The 23,142-nt window shown below is 43.4% G+C and overlaps 1 protein-coding gene across 1 annotated transcript in view; it reads right to left on the bottom strand.

The window, feature by feature from the left end:
- Nucleotides 1-23,142, bottom strand: part of RGD3 (ROOT GROWTH DEFECTIVE 3) — a 197,896-nt gene that overhangs the window by 126,409 nt on the left and 48,345 nt on the right. Inside the window, 1 exon segment of the mRNA XM_089460606.1 lies at nucleotides 2,313-2,394. Within this exon segment, the coding sequence (XP_089316732.1) occupies nucleotides 2,313-2,394 (82 nt within the window).

Below are 23,142 nucleotides of genomic sequence, written 5' to 3'. Positions count from 1 at the left end.
TCTATAGATCTTCCTCATGTTAGTATGGCCATGTTTCGAAATAGAGGAAACATGATACATGGGAATCTAAGTGCAATCCAAGGACCCAAAAGAAACCCAATGATGCAAAAGTGTATTTACAAGATACCTAATCCTTCTTCTGGCAATGGCAATCTATGACAGCAAGACCAAAGGAATTTGTGAAAATGAAAATTAAACGTGTAAAGATGGCATCACAGATGACTTGGAGTGACTCATACAATGCTTCACTTAAGTGGGGACATTAAACCAAAAGGATTGACTGCAGAAATAAGATGCCTTGAAGTGTGCTCCAAGCAGTTAACAGAACCATGGCAAAGCGTTCAATTCGGAGACAACCCGGTAACACAGATGACTTAGAGTGATTTGTTATACAGGGCTTATCTTGTCAAAAAGAACGACATTGTGCCCAAGACTGACTGCAGAAGAAACATCCCCTGCAGTGTAACAGACACTCGGCAAGGCCTTCAACTTGAAGTCAACCTGGCAAAACTTGAAAATACATTAAATATTCAAAATATAGGAAAAAAAATAGTGTAAGCAATCACATCAATGTAAACATTAACATTGAGACACCAAATATGCAAGTTTGTTGAAAGGTAATCGACAGGCTGGTACATCATTCTAAATGACCTCCAGAGTCCAAACAATATGATAGCAAGCCAACAGGCAAGGTATTCGTCAGCTCCAAATATTCCAAATGAGAAGCTGGTTGAAGTAGAACGGTGAGGAGGTCTATTTGTGAGCCACAAGTAAGCTTTAGGTAGGTTAGGATTTCTGGTTTCTTTTCAAGCCTGGGAGCCGTCGGTTGGCTGACACATTACCTAAAGAAGACTCTACTCGACTTGGCTGAATCACTAGTTTTGGGTCTGGTTCAGCCAAGCAGAGGGCGTCAAGGCGAACAGGCTGCACCCCAAACTCCAACTGAACAATGTGGTACGGAAAAGTCCACTAATATTGGATGCTAACTTCCTCCCCATTCTACTTATTCTCCTCGCAGCATCCGTTCACATCATCTCAAAGCTTTTATGTCCCTGATGATGGGTGGAGTGTCCATCCGAAACATTGGACAAACTAAATTAAAAAAAAAAACAGTGTTTTTCCAAAAATTCATCTTACAAAATGAATAACTGTGAAATATGCAGACCTTTGTCATTATATCTCTCAACCAAGTAATGAGAAAAAAAATACAAAAAAAAACAAAAAAAATATTACTAAATAAAGTTTGAAAACTTGGGAGCTTAAACAATATTATTCCGGTCCCACAACATATTTCACTGACATTTTTCATATCTTCACAAGCTAGGACATAAAAACCTACAATTTGATCTTCAGTGGAAAAGATGAAATAAAGTTCAGAGTATAAGAGGACATGTAAGAATGAAAATCGTTACTTGTCACTATAAGATCAAGTGCACAATGATTGGCACACTATTTCAAGTCAACAGTTTAAACTTTATACAATGCTGTAGCCCCAGACTCTTGTTAATTGGGTTCTTCTTGGAAACCTTCATCATTATCTCCCTCAACCAAGTTATGAGAAAAGAGAGCATTACCAATTAAAGCTGGCAAATTTGGGAGCTACAAGAGTCAATGCAACAGTCTATGAACATCACTTTTGGTATTGAAACATCTTAAACCACCATTCAGTACATCTTGTAAAAAATAGTTTGCTTCAACAATATCATTACATCCTAGATTATAGCTTAAGACATGTTTCGTATCTTCACAACCTGGGACATCAAAAACCTACAATTAGGGTGAAAAAGATGAATCTCTGATTCAGATTATACAATAATCCATTTAAATCAATTGAATTTAACAAAACTATTCGCGTATTTCACCGTTTTACTCCTTTACAAATTCTATTAATAAATTCAGAAAGCAATCCACGAACAAGGAATATAGCCTTCTACATGATTATCCAGGATAATTTGGCTGAATATTTTTCACTATCCCCTAGATTATCAAAATCTTTACAACGGCTACTTAAACTAAGGTTTCACAGGATGACTGAAATCCATATAGACCTTTCACATGTTGTCTATGATTTGGAAAAGCTTTCTTGTATGGAAAGTGCCTATACAGAAAAACCTAAAATTTTGTTTTAAGCATGTGTAACAAAAAAGAATGTCAAGGTATAGAAAGCCTATGATGTTATAGATTTTCACGTACATTCAAATCAGCAAAATAGAAAAATTTTAAAAAATCCTTCATGTCAAATTTATATAGAATCTACCAAATCCACAAAGCATTTGAATTTCAAAACCACACAACAGTTGTTTACTACTAACCTAATCGACGGCTAAGATTTTCCTTCTGACGAGCCAAGCGCTCAGCACTATTCTTACTGTTATCTATTGCAATATCATATTCCTGCAACCATAGAGTGCAGATAAACATCAGTATTTGCAGTACATATTATTTAGATAATATCTTAACACAAACGACGTACTTAAAATGAAATGAAATGTAATTTATACTAACATCCACAAAAGTCCAAATTTTGTCGACAGGACAAGAAAGTACAGCCATTTTTTGCTAAGAAAAAGCTGATGCAGGAGCATCTACAAGCCAAGACCATTTTTGACCTGTCGGGTCAAACCTCATTTACTAAGGGAGTTGGTTCCCCAATTTGTTTACCAGGGGAAGTAGGGTTCCCTAAGTCATTTAATTTGTAATATTTTACCTATAGTCTAGAAGGATTTTAATTTGTTAGGTAGTTAGCTGAGTGTCACTTACTTTCTATGTAAAAGGGATAAATTAGCTAAATCAGGGATTTGTTAGACAATTTAGGAACAGATTGAGTTTTGTTGAATTGTACAAGAACTCTATGGAAGAAAATTTTTTCATATGTAATGAGAGATCAGATTAGGAAGAGGGAGAGAGAACAAGAGAGTGATTCTGTCTTCGGAGGAAATCTGTGCAGCACTGTGTAATTGTTAATTTCCTTCCATTTCAGAAATAATATTGAAATGTGTTGCCTCCTGGTATCTAAAGATCTCTGTGTATGCATGAGGCTGTGCCGAACAACCACATCAGCTTTATTTGCAGGTTAACCAGGTAGAAGCAAAGTGGTGAGGTTCGAGTCACGGTGGCAAAGGCTCAGCAAAAGACTTAACCAATTGCGGACATTTCCAGCATTCCATGAGTTGACAGATGGAAGTATTCCCGTCAGTCTTTTCCCATCAATTTGGTAAATTTGAAGAGGAGAAGGCTAGGAAAAAGCAACTTGCACTTGCACTTATAATAGCAAATGCTAGTGGTGATTTTGAACTTGAAGACTCCTCCTCTGTCCTTTCTACCAATGTCCATGAGTCCCTTCCATTATGTTCCTCCCCCTCCTAAGTCTCACAATCAAACTAACATTAAGAGCTATTTCACACCTTACCCCAACTCTGACTCTGCTAGTGCCTCTCAAGTTCAAAGCCCCACTCAACCCACCTTAGATAGCCATTGGTAGAAGCAATGCAAAGAAGTTTCTTTGAATACATTGGCATATGGTGGTATGATGAAAATATCCCCTTCAATGCCACCTGCTCACGTTATTACCAAGCTATGTGGGACTCTGTTATTGATGTAGGAAACAGTGTTTTAAAAACTGGCCAGTCTGAACTGGTAACCAGTCAAACGGCCAGTTAGCTAGCCCACCGGGTCAAACCGGCAGAAAAACCCAGTTTGACCTTTCATTTCGCCCAAAAAAAGGGAAAAACCAGTCCTAACAGGCCGGTTTAGGACGGAACCAGCCGGTTTGTGGTCAAACCATAGTTGCGGGGGAGCGCCCCCCCCCCAAACCCGCTCCGGGCCGGAGCAGCTCGGGAGCGCGCTCCCTAAAAAATATTTACACTCCCTGCCCTGTTCGGGAGTGTTCGGGGAGCGATCGCTCCGTCGCTCCCGGAGCGATTTTTAACGCCCGGGAGCGATCGGGAAGCGATTGCTCCCCGATCGCTCCCAGGCGTAAAAAATCGCTCCAGGAGCGTTTCGACGGGCGCCGGGAGTGATCCGGTGGAAAAAATTTCGGCGAATGCCAAAAAAATCAAATTTTAAAACACAAACAACCAAAAAAAAAAAAAAAAAAAATTGGTTTTAAACCCAAAAAAATTTCATTTTGACTTCATTGAGCAAGAGTTTGGAGCAAGAGCAAGAGCAAAGGAGCGAGGAGCAAGTGCTGAGGAGCGAGGAGCAAGTGCCGAGGAGCGAGGAGCAAGCCTGCAGAGGTAAGTAACTTAGTAATTTAGTTAGTTTAGTTAGTTAGGTAGTGATTTAGTTAATTTAATTTAGTTTATTGAGTTTAAAAATCATAAATTTAAATTAAATTAATTTGCAGATTCAAGAATCAAAACCCTACAAACATCAAACACCATGGACCTGGCTATATTTCTTGGCATTTTCCTCTTCCTGGTCCCTTTTATGGTTATTATGGTGCTGGAGAGTAGGAAACAGAGGGGCCAAACTGAAGAGGGGGATGAAGAAGCTGGAGAAAGTCAAATTGGTGAAAACCCCGGTGAGGAGGAGCTGGAGGAGGGTGAACATGACCCTCAAAAAACTAAACAAGACCAAACTCCATTGTGGAAATATGTTAACAAGGCTGAAACAGGGAGAGGGGGTGGAACCACTAAATTTCATTGCCCCCATTGCAACACTGATTACACAGGTTCATACACCTGTGCTAGAAGACACCTCTGCGGAAAAAGGCCATGGGATGGAGACAAACAAATAGGAATCAAAACTTGTACAGCGGTGTCAGCGGCGGATAGAGCCAAATACATAAGGGAAGAGGAGGAAGCCCAACACAGATCAAAAAAATCAAAGGGTTTCTTTGAACCAAGCTCACAATCACAAAGAACTCCTTCAGCATCCTCCCAAGGCAGTGGATATGGAGGCACAGGGTCATCATCTTTAAGGCGTAGAACCATATCAGATTTCCTTGATGAACGGTGTAGGAATGATGTGGATTCAAAGGTTTACAGGTTTCTCTATGCATGTGGGATACCATTCAATGTTCTTCGCTCACCTTATTGGCACAAAATGGTTTCTGCCATAAATGATGCCCCTAAAGGATACAAGAGCCCTGGGTATGACAAGGCAAGAACCGTTGGCCTTGATCATGAAAAAGCAAAAATATCACATTCTTTGAATAGAATGACAAGTTCTTGGACTGACCATGGGGTGTCCATTGTATCTGATGAATGGACAAATGTAAAAGGCAAGCCATTGATAAGTGTTCTTGCTGTGTCTGTTAGTGGTCCCATCTTTCTAGCTGCACATGATTACTCAGACAAGTTCAAGACCGCCATCAACATTGCAGAAGCATTACTTGAAACAATTGAGCGTATTGGCCCATACAATGTCATCCAAGTCATCACTGATAATGCTCCTAATTGTAAGGCAACGGGAGCAATTATTGAGGATAAATACCCCAACATATTTTGGTCTGGATGTTTGGTTCACACATTGAACCTTCTGTTGCATGATATTGTCAAAAACAAAAATGAACAATACCAATGGATTGGTGATTTGTACAAGAAAGGCAAACAAATGATAAAATTTATTACAAATCATAGCAATACCCATGGCCTTTTCCGCAGTCACTCGAGATTGGAGTTGTTGAAGATTGCGAAGACCAGATTTGGTAGCTATTACCTCACCTTCAGGCACCTTTTGAAGGTAAGAGAGGCATTAGCTAGCATGGTATCAAGTCCACATTGGCAGGTATTAAAGGAAAGAGCTACAAATGTCGCTGACATGGCAGGTTTTGAAATGGTGGAGAAGGTCGCTCTTGATGGGCAGTTTTGGACAACTGTGAGGCAGGTATTGGATTTCACCAAGCCAATTTATCACATGATTCGGTTTGCAAATACAGACAAACCAGTGATTGGCGAGGTGTATGAGCAAATGGATACCATGTTGGGGGAAATAAAAGACATTGTTCATAATAGAGATCCCAACTTGTACAAACTGATTCATGATTGTGTGTGTGAACGGTGGAATAGGCTTAATCTTCCACTACATTGCTTGGCGTATATCCTTACGCCAAAATACTAATCTACATCTTGGTTGGGCCAACCTGCAGCAGGGGGTGGGGTTAGGACCAAACGCCATTTAGATCCAGAGGTAACTAAAGGATATTCGGAAGCATTAGAAAAGTTGGTACCTGACAGGGAGGAATGTGCAGTTGTGCACCTTGAAATAGGCAGATACTTCAGTGGCACTGGTTTGTATGGTAACTTCCATGCAATGGACGACAGAGATAGATTTGATACTCTCACATGGTGGGAAACATATGGCGGGCATGGACTTTTGCCAAAATTGGCAAAAAAAGTTCTTTCACAGGTTGTAAATACTTCTTCTGCAGAGAGGTGTTGGAGCACCTACAACTACATACATAATGTGAAAAGTAATAGACTCAATGAAAACCGAGCAGAAAGCCTGGTTTATGTGCACTACAACTTGAGGTTGTTGAGTCACTACTGTGATCGGCCTTATGAGGATCCCACATATAAAATTTGGGACAATCACCCAAAGGATGACAATTTGGAGGATGGCATTGTACATATTGAAGAACTAGAAAAGGAACTTGTAAGGGATGAAGATGAAGCAGCTGCAGCAGCCATGCCACCTCCACCTCCACCTCCACCATCCAGTAGCAGTGCTCGAGGTCTGAGTCTTGTTCCTTTGCTGTCGCCACCTCCATCTACACCCTCACGTGGAGGTTCTAGTTCTGGTCGTCGGTCTGTGCGGGAGACTCCTAGAAGACCACCACGACCTGCTTATACTCCTGGAGACTCTCGTGGCAAGGGCCACATGTAGATTCTGATTTACAGTTTACTTGTCTTTTTTAGTTTCTATTAGACTTTAGTTTTCATAACTATTGAGTTTTGAGTCCTTGACTCTTGACTCTTGACTCTTTCATATCATAATGATATTTTTTGTAAACAATATATCACTGTGACAATGAAAATTTGAAGTTTGAAGTTGGGCCTTGGCAATTATAATTCATTGGTAATGATGTGAATTATGAATATGATGCTTCGTGAAAGACTAAAGTTGTTTCATTTCATTTCATTATTCATGTTTCATTTTATAAATTTATAACATTTCATATCATGTTAACAGTTAGAAGTTAGGATTTAGAAATATCTTAGATATTGCTTCTTGTAATGGCTAAACTTAGCTTACAAGTACAACTTTGGTGATCAATGATGATAAATGTTATTGAATTTTCAATTTTGAAAACTTGAAGTTGAAACTTTAAGATTGAATTTCATGAATCATGATTCATGAGACTCAATATGTTGCAGTTGTAATATGTATTTTACTAACTTGTGGACATGGTTGATGACAATTATAATTTCTAGATGATTGATGTGATATGGTTCAATGATCAATCTATGTTTTTTTATGTTTTGTATGTCTAATTCATCATTCTACATGTTTTTGTTGACATATATGTATCAAAAATTAAAAAATATAAAAATATATATATATTTTTAAAAAATCGCTCCCGGATTCACTCCCAAACTGGGAGCTTCTAAAAATGGTCGCTCCCACTCCCGTTTTCGCTCCCGCTCTCGCTCCCAAGCAACATGGGGTCAAACCGGCCGGTTAGCTGCCAAGGCCACAAAGGGCCCACACGGTGCAGTTTTCCAAGCTTGTTTTGGAGGGAAAATAAGGGTTCTTTCCCTACAAAAACACCCTCTCCAAGCCTTTAAAAGGAGCTCAACCCCCTCATTTTCCTCACACATCTCAATTGGAGTTTTTGTGAGTTTGATTGGGAGCTTGGAGAGGGTTGAGATTTTGTTGGAGTAAAGGAACCACAAAGAATTTGAGCTAAGTAGTAGTCATCATGCCTCCAAAAGAAAGGATACTGCATGGGCTCATTGTGATATGATTAATAGCAAAATGATCTGCAGATATTGCCCAAAATCTAATGGAGGAAGTATTAACAGGTTCAAGCAACACTTGGTTGGGATAGGAGGCCATGTAAAGCCATGTGAAGCACCCAATGACTCAACAAGGCATATTAGGGTAGAAAACCTTCAGAAGTTTGAGACTCAAGTCACTGAACCAATAGAGAAGTTTGTGACTCAAGCAGTTGCAAAGTTTGGGAGTCGAGACTCAACCAACCGAGTTTGATCATGATGACTCATGAGAAGTTTCAAGTGATAATGTTGATCACTATTATCATATATGTAGACTTGTTGTAGGCCAGTGGCCCCATAATTTGTATGCTTTGTTTTTGCACTCTAGAGGCCATTTAGAGCCTCATTGCTTGTGTATTTTGTCGATAATATGTATTTGCACTCCGTAATACCTTTACATGGTATATAAATGAGCAATATTTGCATATTTTGTCTCTATTGGCTTGGAATCATGGTTTTAAATCTTAAAAATAGTTTTTTTCATTAAAAAATAATTCTTTAATGTATTTTTTTAAAACTAGTTCATTTAGACTTGACCAGTACCGGTTGGGAACCCAGACCATTAGGTGCACCAGTCCAGTCACCGGTTCCGATCTTTAAAACATCAGTAGGAAAGGGCTTCAAAGGCCCTGGAAAGCATGACTTGACGGGATCTCTTTTGCAAAGAGAGGTTATGTTCATATGTGAATATTTGGAGAATAGAGAGTCATGGGCCAACACAAGTTGTTCCATCATGTCAAATGCATGGATTGACGGAAAGAATCATACTAGCATTAATTTTATTGTATCTTCCTCTCAAGGAACCATTTTTTTGAAACCGATTGATGCATCTAATAAGGTGAAAGATGCCAACCTATTATTTGAGCTTTTGGATGAGATGCGTAGGACAATCGCAAAGAAAAATGTTATTCAAGCATCACAACTAATGCCTCAAACTATGCTCTTGCTGCTAAGATGCTAGAGTCCAAATCTAGTACCATATGTTGGACCCCATGTGCTGCACATTGCACAGACCTCATGCTTGAGGGCATAGGCAAACTGGATTGGATAAAGAACATTATAGAGCATGTCAAGTGTATCATAGAATACATCTACAAGCATTCATGGCTATTGAGCCTAATGAGGAAAAACACCAAGTGTTCATATGCCATAGGAGAAGGTGAACCACTCATCCTATGCATATGTCAATCGTAGGGGAAGGTGAACCACTCACCCTTTACACAGTGCACCATATAGTGGAAGGTGAACAACCACCCTATGGTCGCTCATAGCTCCAAGAAGTACCCTAAGCCCCCAGGAGCTCCTAGAGCTTAATGTCCGACTCAAGCGGGACCCCCATCGGAGGCTTCCATAACACCAAGTCTCTCTCAAAAGGCTAAGAATTTGACCTTCCCCAAAGGCTTTGTGAGGATATCTGCAACCTGCTTATCAGTCCTGATGTGATGGAGCCTTATTGCTCCCTGTTGTACCATATCCCGAATAAAGTGGTACCTGATATCAATGTGTTGGGAGCAATTATGGAACACGGGATTCTCTAGAAGGCGAATCCCACTCTGGTTGTTGCAAAAGATCACGGTGGTATCCAGCACGTGCTCAAATAGCTCACTAAAGAGCTTCCTCAACCAAACAACTTCACAATAGGCCATACTAGTTGCACGATATTCGGCCTCAGCAGTGCTTAGTGTGACCGATTTCTACTTCCTACTCATCCAAGAAATTGAAGCAGGCCCCAATGAGAAGCAACATCCAAACGTGCTCTTACGATCTACCACACCGCTAGCCAAGTCAGCATCTATATATCCATGCAGCCTCAAATTCCCGACAGTGATCCGCATTTAAACAGGAATGCAACAAATTACAGAGATAACCATCAATACAGGGATGCAACGGAAATAATACTTCATTTCATTACTGTAAAATACTGAAATATGCTTACAAACAGAAATGGAAAGAAACCAGCTAGGGCGATGGCAACTTATCTCTGAGAAGAGATGTGGCAGCTACATGCCTCTCCATTGTGTTACAATGAGGCTCGAAGGCCTATTTATTGCTAAGAAACAATGGAAAACCATAAACATCCAAAAACCTAACCCTAGAAGACGAAACGCCAAATTGTGGGCCCCAATTGGGTAAATTGGTACATCAACTTCCCGGGGTCGTAACTTCGGCATACAATCTCAGTTTGACACGCACAATATCTCGTTAGAAAGATCTATCTGAGAACTACAACTTTGGGAAGAGCAACATCGGTCCATGAACCCATGTTGCTCCCAGTTTTCCCAAAAAACGTCGTTTAGGGCCTCAAAACGGCTCCAAAAGTTCAAGACCCGAAAAACTGCTAAAAATAGTAAACTGTGCTACAATTAAGGAAACTGAAAAGCTGAAAGAAACAATGGTGGGGGTCCAAGTGGACTTGGCGGGTGGCCACCAATATCCACCTGGATCATTCCTCCCCCCTTAGGAAGCAATGGTCCCCATTGCGTTGAGTTCCTCTATGAGATGAGGAAACTTCTGCTGAACTTGGTCCCTAGTTAGCCACTTGCCTTGGTGAAGGAGTTGGCCTACTTTGACAATTCGATACAGTTGGATATTCTGCCGGCGAGTGTGCTTGATCTGTGTGTCCATGATCCAATCAATTGCAGCTTGTTCCATGCAATCTGGATTTAACTCTGTGGGTGTGAGTTGTTCTACAATGTCGAATGTGTCTAGTAATGATGGAAAGTATGGCCGAAGGCGGTCCACATTGAACACTGGGTGGAGACCAAGGAATGGGGGAATGTTGAGCTCAAATGCATTGTCTCCCACAGCCTTGGTAATGGTGTAAGGACCAGATCGAAGTGGTCTGAGTTTTCGATAGGCTCCGGTAAGGCGTTCCTTTTGCAAATGCAACTAGACTTTGTCGCCCACCTGAAACTTGTGCGGCACCCGATGTTGATCATGTCGCTGCTTGTACTTGGCATTTGATTTCTCTAGAATGTCGTGGACCTACTGGCGATTATGTTGGATGTGCTCAAGGAAGTTGTTTGCCTTATCTGCTTCGAACTGGACATGAGCCGAATCTGCGTGAGTAGCTACAAATGGCATGGCCACATCAATGGGACATAGTGGCCGGAATCCCAAGCCCACCTAAAAAGCGTTGTGGCCAGTCAAGCTGTGGAGAGCCCGATTGTAGCTATGTTGAACATAGGGGAGGCTCTCATCCCATGTGCGTGGATGCTTTGAGTTGTACATGCGCAGAATGTGTACGATCATCCTGTTCACAACCTCTGTCTGGCCATCAGTTTGAGGATGGAAGGTTGTGGACTTAGTGAGTTTGGTTTCCAGCGTCGACCAAAGGCTGGACCAAAATGTACTAAGGAACCTGTTGTCCCGATCTGAGATGATAGACTGTGGGATCCCAAAGTGTACCCACACTCGTTCAAAGAAGAGTTTAGTAGTGGCTGCTGCAGTGATATTCTTCTTGCAGGCCGCCATAATGGCCATCTTCGAGAACTTGTCGACGACCACAAAAACGCAGTCGTTTCCATGCTTAGTAGAAGGAAGGCCCAACATGTAATCCATGGAGAAGGAATCCCAAGGTCGACTAGGGGTAGCAGCGGGTATAGAGGCCTTGCTTCTTGATGGTTGGTTTGGCAATGGCGCAGGCAGTGCATGATCTAATGTACTTCCTGACATCCTGTCAAAGATTCGGCCAATAGAAATACTTCTGCAGTACTGCCACCGTTTTCTCGAACCCGAAATGCCCAGCAGCCCAACTGTAGTGTGCTTCCCAAATCATCTTGGCAAGCTCGCTTGAAAGAACAGAAAGGTGACCCAGGTGGCATAACAGGGCATCCTGGAGGTGAAAATCTGGAACATTCCGACCCTTTAAGAGTGTCTGGTATGTGTGGTCGAACTCTAGGTCGCTTTTTTAGAGAAGTGGCCAATTAGAAGTCTTGTGCCCACAAGAGTTACGCACGATGGTTAACGCCATGATCGGTGGTCGACTGAGTAAATCTGCAACATTATTAGAGTTGCCCTTCTTATACTTGATATTTAAATGGAACTGTTGCAGGTATGTGGACCACTTCTGATGGCGATCATTCTGCAATTTTCCTTGGGTGTATATGAACTGCAGGGGTCGGTGGTCTGTGTGGATGACTGTTTCCTTCCCCAAAATGTAATGCTTCCATTGTCGGCAGGCCTACACAATGGAATTCTTCTCTTTGTCATAAGTGGGATACTTCGGGACTGTGTCTGAAAGTGTCTCACTATGATATGCCACTAGATGTCAGTGTTGAGTAAGGACTGCCTCAATAGCATAGTCAGAGGCATCTGTCTCGACCTCGAATGGTTGTTGCAAGTCTGGTAATGCGAGCACTGGTGTCGAACAGAGGCGATCTTTCAACTCTGTGAATGCCTTTTGTTGAGACTCAGACCAAAAGAATTTTGCTTTCGCTCCTCCCTTGGTGACTTGACTCAAGGGCCAAGTGATATGAGAAAATCCCAACACGAACCTGCGGTAGAAGTTGGCAAGACCTAGAAAGTTGCGGAGCTCTGTCAGAGTGGTTGGAGATGGCCAATCCCAAATGACTTGGATCTTCGCTGGATCCACATGCACCCCCGTTCATCAATAATGTATCCCAGATACTGAACCTGGGTCATGCCAAAAGTGCATTTCTCCAAATTGGCACATAACTTGTGTTGCCGCAGTGTTTGGAGAACCTGTCGGATGTGGTGGAGGTGCTCTTCCCAACTCTGGCTGAAGATCAAGATGTCATCCAAGTATACCACTACAAATGAGTTGGTGAATGGCCGCAAGATGTCATCCATTAGCCTCATGAAGGTTGCAGGAGCATTCGTCAATCTGAAAGGCATAACCAACCATTTGAAAAGGCCCTCCTTGGCTTTGAAGGCAGTCTTCCACACATCGGAGGGTTCGATTGGTACTTGGTGATATCCTGACTTCAAATCGATCTTGTTGAAATATTTTGCCCCCTTCAGTTGGTCCAGGAGGTCATCAATCTGTGGGATCGGGTACCTATTACGGACAATGATCTTGTTCAGCGCCCGATAGTCAATACAGAGTCTCCAAGTCCCATCCTTCTTTTGTACCAACACAATCGGGCTCCCATAAGGCGATGAACTCGAACGGATGTGACCTTTCTGCAACAGCTCCTGAATCTGCCTCTTGATTTCATCGTTCTCCAGAACAGAGCGTCGATAGATTGGTCCATTGGGCAACGGCGCACCTGGGGTTAGATCGATGGAGTGCTTGCCCTGACAATGCAGAGGAACCCTTGCAGGGGAGGTGAAGATGTCCTCGTACTCCTCCACGACCTTGTCCCTCTGTAGTTGTCGTGCGGAGGGGCGCTGTCTGGAAGTTGTGACCACCGTCTTCTTCTTTCCTTTAGGGCGTATCATCAAGAAAACAAATTTCCCGGTTTTGGAAATGAGCTCACTGCATTGTTTTGCAATAACCAAAGAGATGGCGGTAGGCAATACTACCTCCAGTATCCTATACAATTTATTTCCCAAAGTAACAATAACAACACGAGCCCTTGAGTCATACACAGCATGTTGCTTCCACAAGTATGGTTGTCCTAATAATACATCACAAACATCAAGGGGAGCAACGTCACACAATACCTCATCCATGAAGGGCTTGATGTTGTATGGAAGGCGACATTGTTGGCTTATGCGAAGATCTCGTCCTTGGTGAAGCCACCCGATGTTGTACAGTTGTGGATGTGTTGTGGCCAATAAGCCCAGCCGCTTCACGACCTTTGCCGAAATGAGGTTCTTTTGGCTCCCGTTGTCGACAATGAAATATAGCGGGGAGCCCTTTACCCACATCCAAGAATGAAAGAGACACTCCTCCTCCTCTGGGTCTTCAGATTCCTCCTTCGGGATCTTCGTGGTGGCAACGGTGGCGTTGGGTTCCGCATTGATAATTTGCTTCCCTTTGTCATTCTCCTTGTCGGGTTCTGACTTAGAGTCAGAACATGCATCTGATTCTGAAACCCTTAGCTCGGCCAACAGTGACTGCTTGGCCCGACACTCATTTGTGTGTGAGTGGAGCTCTTGCAGCTTTGGCAAGTTGTCTTGGGCCGCCCCGCCTTGGCTTTGCCCCTTGTCTTGCGGTTTGGGGGCACCTTTCCCTTGCTTTAGATTTGCAGATCCAAAGTCTCGCTTCTTCTGTGTAAACTTTTGCTTGACCTTGACGGCATATCGGTATGCCGTGCCGAGCGAGGAGATATTCAAGAATTCTATTTCTTCTTGCATGTACTTGTGCAGGTAGTCGTGGTTTTTGAGTACCAAATGCTACTCTGAATCCTTGATACCCCACTTTGTGCGAAGGGTATGGAAAATATTGGTAAACTCTGGCACATCTTGGTCCCTTCCCTGCCGCAACGTGGTCCACTTTATGCATTGATCCTCATAGCTTCCAACAGGGTAGTACTGCTCCTTGATCATAGTCCGGAATGAATTCCAAGTGTGTGCGGCTGAAAATAGTAAGCTCGTACTTTCATCCTTCTGCTCGCAGTAGGTTTCCCACCAGTCCTTGACGTGGGGGGCTACTTTAAAAAGAGCGAAAATAATCTCTCCCCGACTCAAAAAATCATGAACAGAAAAACACCCTTCTAGCAGATTTAACCATTTATCTACAGAATATGTCTCTATTTGACCCTCGAAGATGGGGATTTCAAAATTAACTTGTACCTTAAAGGGTGTGGCGTTTCCAGAGTAGTTGTTGGAAGCCGATGTGTCGCCTCTAGGTAGTCGCTGAAGGATCTGGGCAAAGTTATCCATCAACGCGTTCCTTCGTCACTCGATGGGTTCTTCGAGCAAGATTTTGATAGGATCTCTTGCCCCTTGGTCTTTCTTTTCATTCACCGTGGGAGGCCGTCTGGATTTCCGAGGCTGGTCTTGCAATGGTTCGGTAACTCAAGCCCTAACTCCTTATATCCCGACCTCGTTAGGGACATGCAAAGAAAAACAAAGAAAAAGCAGACCGCTCTAATACCACTAATACGGATTTAAACAGGGATGCAAGAAATTATAGATATAACCTTAAATACAAGGATGCAATGGAAATAATACTTCATTTCATAATTGTAAAATACCGAAATATGCTTACAAACAGAAATGGAAATAAACCAGCTAGTGCGATCGTAGCTTATCTCTGAGAAGAGATGTGGCGGCTACATGCCTCTCCACTATGTTACAATGAGACTCTAAGGCCTATTTATTGTTGAGAAACAATGGAAAACCCTAAACATCCAAAACCTAACCCTAGAAGATAAAACGCCAAATTGTGGGCCCCGTTTGCGTAAATTGGTACATCAAATTCCCGGGGTCGTAACTTCGGCATACGATCTCTGTTTGATGCGCACAATATCTCGTTAGAAAGATCTATCCGAGAACTACAACTTTGGAAAGAGCAACATTCGTCCATGGACCCATCTTGCTCCTAGTTTTCCCAAAAAAACGTCGTTTAGGGCCTCAAAACGGCTCCGAAAGTTCAAGACCCAAACAACTGCTAAAAATAGTAAACTATGCTACAATGGAAAACCCTAAACATCCAAAACCTAACCCTAGAAGATAAAACGCCAAATTGTGGGCCCCGTTTGCGTAAATTGGTACATCAAATTCCCGGGGTCGTAACTTCGGCATACGATCTCTGTTTGATGCGCACAATATCTCGTTAGAAAGATCTATCCGAGAACTACAACTTTGGAAAGAGCAACATTCGTCCATGGACCCATCTTGCTCCTAGTTTTCCCAAAAAAACGTCGTTTAGGGCCTCAAAACGGCTCCGAAAGTTCAAGACCCAAACAACTGCTAAAAATAGTAAACTATGCTACAATTAAGGAAACTGAAAAGTTGAAAGAAACAATGGTGGGGGTCCAAGTGGACTTGGCAGGTGGCCACCAATATCCATCTGGATCAGGCAGTGTATCTCAATACATAATAGATTGTGACACGGAGATATCTCAAGAGATTCTTCGCAGCAATCCAATGTATGTTATGAGGCTCGACCATAAATTGACTCAATGTGTTCACAGCAAAGCATATGTCAATACGGGAGTTTACCACATCAGGGCCCCCATAAGTTGTCTGTATTCAGAAGGATTTGCCAATTCGGGCCCAACGACAATTCCACATAGCTTCTTGAAGTTGAAATCCATTGGAGTAGAAACGAACTTGCAATCCCCCATCCCACATCTCTCGAGCAGCTTCACAATGTATTTTCCTTGAGAAAGAAAAATCTCACTTGGCTTTTGCCAGACCTCCAGGCCTAGGAGGTAGTGCATTAGTCCTAGTTCCTTCATCTCGAAATCGGAAGCCAACTCCCTATTACATTGATAAATGAGAGGGTCTACCCCTATCAAAAAGATATCATCCACATAAAGGACTAGGATGAGAGGCCTGTCATTTTCAATCTTGAAATATAGGTTAGGGTTAGCATCGCTCCTTGTAAATCCCAGCTTCATAAGATAGTTATCAATCCTCTCATACCAAGCCATGGGGGCTTGCTTCAACCCATTGAGGGCTTTTTCAATCTACATACATCTGTCCTTCAATCCTGTACTTCAAACCCCTCAGGTTGTTCTACATAGACTTCCTCCTTAAGTGAGCCATGCAAACAAGCAGTGTTAACATCCATTTGGTGTGGGCTCCATCCTTGAGAAGCAACAAGATCTATAATCAAACAGATATCTCATCATAGTCCAACCCTTCCTTTTGAGAGAAGCATCGAGCAACGAACCTGGCCTTGTATTTTTCAACACTCCCATCAACTCCATGGTTGATTTTGTAAAGCCATTTAGACGTGACCACAAACTTGTCCTTGGGTCTAAGAACCACATCCCAAACATCGTTCTTCATGATGAAATCATACCCCTCATTCATCGCATCTTTCCATACTTAGTGTTTTACGGCTTCTTCGAACGTACAAAGCTCTGAGTGAACAATGGTACTCATAGCAACAAGGTATCATTGATACCTAGTGGGCTTCTTGTTAGTTTTTGGTAGCATCGGATGTGCTCTAGCCATGAAAATTGGTGGAGAGGCTAAGGCACGTGAGTTCTAAAAAACCTAGAAACCGTTTGGTGAAATTCCACCTGGATTGTATTTTATTAAAATAATTAATATTTTTAATGGGGTTCCTAAATCTAAACTTATGAAAATTAGAATATTAATGAGTATTAATCAAAATCTGGGTGAGAATGATCTAGAAGGTGGATCAAGTTGTGTTTTAATCTTAGTCGTTGATTAGAGACTTAATCTCGGTCGTTGAAGTCTCAACAAAAACAGTAGAAGAAGATGGTTTGGGGTTCATTAAGATACACACGGAGAGAATAGATTGATCTAAAGTTTGATTTATGGGGTTAGGAAGCTGAGAAATTTGAACTAGGTGATCAGTTGCAGAAGAAGGGCAGGCATAGTTCAGGCGTACTGACAAAGAGGCGGAGAGAAGCTTGTGGAGGCAGCGCAGCAACCAAGAGGAATGACGTTGGGCCAATCTAGACCCACGTAGGCCTGACGCAGAGCCAGAAGAGCCAGTGCAGAAGCAGAACGCTGCCCTCCACGCAAAAAGTTGGAACTACCGAGGAACTCCTAGAACAGTCAAGAAGGTTGACGCAGTGGGCAAAAGAGACAGCGCAGAGTTGATGCAGAGCTTGTAAGGCCGATGCAATGTCAGCGCAAAGGTAGCAAGGTTAGCCAGTCTTGCTGCAGGTTCAGTCAGAATCTACCGAGTGAAGTGAGGTAAAACCCACTCAGATTTTCTGCCATTGTATTTTCTCTGTCACTAGTTTGTCGGGAGGGCAACCAGCATTGTATGTAAAAATTTCTGTTTTCCCACCCCGGTTTTCAGTTTCTCCTTATTTCTCCCATGTAGTTAAATGCCCATTCCCATAACCATACATTCAACAGACTGAAAAAATAAATATTGCTGAAAACACAAATTCTGGAAATTTTTCAGAATGCTGGAAATTGCAGAATTAAAAATCAGCAATTAAAAACAGCCATTAAAACACATTAAAACACTGATATTTTTGGTCAACTTGACCCTGGAAAAACCCCCTACAACTCTTGGGGAAAACCAGTTTGAGAGCTCTTCTTTATTTCTGAAATTTGTCTTTTTACAGTGAGAATTATTCAGCAAAAATCAGCAAGCAAATTTACAACTTATCTCCTTTCCCGTGCCTCACAGCAATCTGGAAATTACAGCAAACAGGACAGCAATAAATGCTGTACGACCTCCGTTTTGTGTGCAGAAAAATCAGCAAACTGCTCCTCGATTTTTGTGCAAAAATCTGCCTTTCACTATGTGCTGAATTAGCTGTACAAATCTGCTCAACTGCTGCCTTGGAATGTGTGCCAAGCTGCTGTCTCCTTCTCCTTCCTGCTCATAAATCTCTCTTGCTCTCTTGCTCTCCTTCTCCCAATCTGCTCATGAAAGAATGAATGACCTTTTCCTCCTTTTCCTCCTTTAATATAACTCCAAGTGACTTTTGGGTGATCCAAGTGACTTTTGGGTGATCTCTAAATCCAATGGCTGAAATAGATTTAGATCAATGGTTGAGATTAAATGCTCATTTAAATCTCACTTTCTATTTTTTAATTCACCCCACTTTAATAAAGACCCACTTAGTCATTTATTTCCAAAGTCACTTTTCCTTTCTAATTTTTCATTGACTTTATAAAAGTCACTTTAAAATTAGACTTAATAACTTTATCACTTAAAGTCACTTTTAAATTAGATTTAACTTTATAAAATTATAAAGTCACTTTAGGAGAAAAATTAAATTCTTTTGGACACTTTTCCCTAGGCCAAAGATCAAAGCCTAAGGGAACCATCTGTCCTCCGGTACCAAATTTCAACACTCCCTCTTACCGAGGAAGGTGTTCCTCACCACACCCATCTTGTCTCTGAAGTAGACATGCTTGCCCCGTGGTAAGGCTTTGGTAAGGATATCTGCAACCTGCTCATCAGTGGAAATATACTCAAGCTTCACAGCTCCCTTCTGAACATAGTCTCTGATGAAATGATATCTGATCCCGATATGCTTTGACCTGTCATGAAATACTGGATTCTCCGTGAGTTTAATGCAACTCTGATTATCACAGTAAATCACTGAAGGTCTCAACGGCTGACCAAATAAGCCAAACAACATCTTGCGAAGCCAGATAGCCTCACAACTAGCTAGACTGGCTGCCATATACTCTGCTTCCGCTGAACTCAGTGCTACTGACTGCTGCTTCCGGCTGAACCATGACACTACTGCTGAACCCAACCCAAAACAACACCCTGAAGTGCTCTTCCTATCAGAAGCACAACCTGCCCAATCAGAATCAGTGTATCCTGCCAATCTCACTCCATCTCCCTGCCTGTAGTCCAGACCATAATCCACTGTCCCCTGCAAGTACCGCAAAATGTGTTTTGCAGCCACCCAGTGAACCTTCCTAGGCTCACACATAAACTGACTCATCGTGTTGACTGCAAAACAGATATCTGGTCTAGTGTTGACCAAATACATCAAGGAACCAATCAGCTGCCTGTACAATGTGGGATCCACCAACTCGGAATCCGAAGCATGAAGCTTCTTCCAGTTGGTGATCATCGGTGTCGACATGGGTCTACAATCCTCCATGTGGAATCTGCTAAGGATGTCCACAATATACTTCCCCTGCCCCAGGAAGAAATGCCCCTCCTCCTGCCACACCTCCAAACCCAAAAAGTAATGCATCAAGCCGATGTCCTTCATCTCAAACTCCGCCGCAAGATCTCTCTTGCAGTGCTCTATGAGTCTCTCTGCACCTGTAATGATCAAGTCATCCACATACAGCACCAGAATGAGAGGCTCCTCACCAATCACAATAAAGTAAAGGTTCGGATCTGCCTCACTCTTTGTGAAACCCATCCCCTGCAAGTATGCATCTATCCTGGAGTACCAAGCTCTGGGAGCTTGCTTCAGGCCATAAAGGGCCTTCTTCAATCTGCACACATGGGACTCCTTCCCATGCACCTCAAAGCCCTGTGGCTGCTCAATGTACACCTCCTCCTGTATGAAGCCATTGAGAAATGCGGTCTTCACATCCATCTGGTGGATCTTCCAACCCATCTCTGCTGCTATCGATATAATGGAGCGGATCGAAGTATATCGAGCCACGGGAGCGAAGGTCTCCTCATAATCAACTCCCTCTACCTGGGAGAACCCTCTAGCCACAAACCTCGCTTTGAATTTCTCAATGCTGCCATCTGCAGCATGCTTTACCTTGTAAAGCCATCTGGAAGTAACCACGGATTTGCCCTCAGGCCTCGGCACCACCTCCCAAACATCATTCTTCATGATAGAAGAATACTCCTCCTGCATGGCCTCTCTCCAGACCTGCTGGCTAGCTGCCTCCTCATAGCTAGAAGGCTCAGAGTCAAGGATGCTGGTAACCATCGCCATATAACTACAAAACCTCTCAGGTGGTCTACTCTCTCTGACCGGCCTCTTCGGCTCAGCAACAGATGTGGCATCTCTCAAGGTGTCCTGAAGCCACTTGGGCTTCCTCTTCCCTGAGCGCACTTCTTCCACCGGAGAATGAAACTCCTCCTCCTCATCATCATCAGTAGCCTGAACTCCTGACTGTCTGTCTGCTGTCCTCCTGCCTGCACCTGAACCTGTAGAAGTTGAGGTACCGTGTGAACTGTCCATCAGTGGACTCCCTAGTGAACTGCTCTGTGAACTGCTCTGCATGCTGCCCGGAGCACCACCCCTCTGGCTCGATGAGCCACTGCTCACTGATGGACCTGACATCCTCATAGATGTACCTCCGGATCCTCCTGATCCCTGCCCACTGGATCCTTGCGACTGACTCAACTGCTGCTGAGGGTCTCGCTGATCCAGATACTCTAACTCCCGTGACCTCCTAAAGGCCCTGTCCTCCTCGAACTTCACATCCCGTCTGACAACAACTCTCCTCTGTGCAGGAATGTAAATCCGAAAGGCCTTTGAGGTCTCACTGTAGCCCACAAAGATACCCTTCTCTGCGGTGGGCTCTAGTTTGGTCCTCTTCTCTTTGGGTATATAGGAGTATGTAATGCATCCAAAGATGTGAAGATGACCAATATCAGGGTTCTTCCCAGAGAAAGCCTCCTCCGGAGTCATGTGCCCCAAAGCACGATGCGGACTCCTGTTCTGCAAGTAAACAGCTGTGTTGCAGGCCTCTGCCCACAAGAACAATGGCAACCCCTGATCATGTATCATGGCTTTGGCAGCCTCTATGATGGATCTGTTCTTCCTCTCCGCAACCCCGTTCTGCTGGGGGTTGTAAGGAACAGTGAACTCCCTCCTAATGCCTGCCTCCGCACAATAGTCAACAAACTCTCCAAGGGTGTACTCTCCTCCATTGTCCGACCTCAAGGACTTGATCTTTCGACCTGTCTGAGTCTCCACAAGAGCTCTGAACTCCTGAAACCGCTTGAAGACCTCACTCTTGGTCTTCAAAAAATAAATCCAGGTCCTCCTGGAGTGATCATCAATGAATAAAACATAGTACTCATATCCACTCAAGGAAACATGAGACATCCGACCGCTCACATCGGAATGAATCAAATCAAGTATCCCCGTCGCTCTGCTGTCACTGCTGGGAAAAGGGGATTTGGCAAACTTGCCCATCGCACAACCTCTGCAAGTATCAAAGTGATCAGTACTGAAATCTGGCACACCTGTAGTGATCTCCCGCAATGTCCTCAAGGCTCCATGATACATATGTCCCATCCTGCGGTGCCAAATCTCACACAGCTCAGAATTGCTAGCTCTGCTGTCGGTACTACTGCTCAATGCCAAAAGGGGCTGAAATGCAAACTTGTACACCTTTGCATGGCGTACACCTATCACTCTAGCTGAATCAGCTGGAGCGCCCCTGGGATACATCAACACTTGTCCTCCCCTGAACAGTACCTCATATCCTCTGTCCTCCAAAGCTGAGACGGATATGAGGTTCTTCCTCATCCCTGGCACATAAAGAACCTCTGACACTTTCAAGGGAGGTTTGGACTCCCTCTGAAATGTCACTGTCCCCACCCCGACTGCTCTAACAACTCTGTCATCACCGAGTACTACCTCAATATCAATACCACTCTCTGAAAGCTCTGAGAAGTACTCACGGACTCCTGTCATGTGACGTGAAGCCCCACTGTCCACATACCAGATACCTGTAGATGCTCCGCTAATCGAGGGAAAAGCATGCTCCCTCTGAACCTGTTTGGCAGGTGATCCTGCACTAGAGGACTCACATGTAGTGAACGCAAACTCTCGGTCAAAACGACCAGCAAAGTCCTCAATCTCTGCTGAAGCTGCCACGTCCTGGTTCTTCCCCTTCTTCTTCTTCTTCTCCGGATACACAACTGCATAGTGTCCCATCTTTTGACAATTCCAACACTTCACCTTGGAATAGTCCTTCTGTGTGTTCCCCTGTTTACCTTTACCTTTGCCTTTGCCTCCACCACCGCTTGTGGAAGCCTGCTTCTTCCCTTTGCCTTTCTTGCCTCCTGCCACCAGTGCTACGTCCTCATCCTGCTCAACTGGCTTGGCTGCCCCAAGTTGCCCTTTCCTGATCTCTGTCTGAATACAATCATCCCAAAACCTCTCCCATGTGGGAAGGGTCTCACGTGCACAAACCCCATCAGCAAAGTTCAACCATGAACGGGGGAGGCCATTCACTGCAATCCGCACCAACTCAGTGGGTGGAATGGCCTCTCCAATCACTGCCAACTCATCTCTCACATTAGTAATCTTTGTGAGATATCCAGCTGCACTATCATTACCCATCTTAATGTTCTTTAGCTTCTCCTTCAGGACCATCTTCCGGTTCTCATTGGTACTCTGGTAGAGATTGGACAATGCTGTCCACATCTCATGGGCATTGCTCTTTCCTCTCACATGAGGAATGCAATGGTCTTTGATTCCGTCTAGAATCAGCCTCTTACCCTTATTGTTCTTCTTTTTATACTCAGCCAACTGAGTAACATCAGTGGGCACAACAACAGGGTTCTGTGCGGTATGCACCATGATATCCCAGACTTCTGCCTCCTCAAAGATACTCTGCATTCTCTCCTTCCAAACGCTGTAATTTGTATGCCCATCCAACCTATCCTCCACCCTCAATCCCAATGACATCCTGCTGTCCTAAAACTGAAAAATAGCACTGTTGTAGTAAA

The sequence above is a fragment of the Pinus tabuliformis genome, chromosome 7, assembly GCF_031772625.1.
Source record: "Pinus tabuliformis cultivar Carrire ecotype Pingquan chromosome 7, CPIR1, whole genome shotgun sequence".
Taxonomy (NCBI): Eukaryota; Viridiplantae; Streptophyta; class Pinopsida; order Pinales; family Pinaceae; genus Pinus; species Pinus tabuliformis.
The sequence above is the reverse complement of the archived record's forward strand: the minus strand, read 5'-3'. Positions and strand labels throughout refer to the sequence as shown.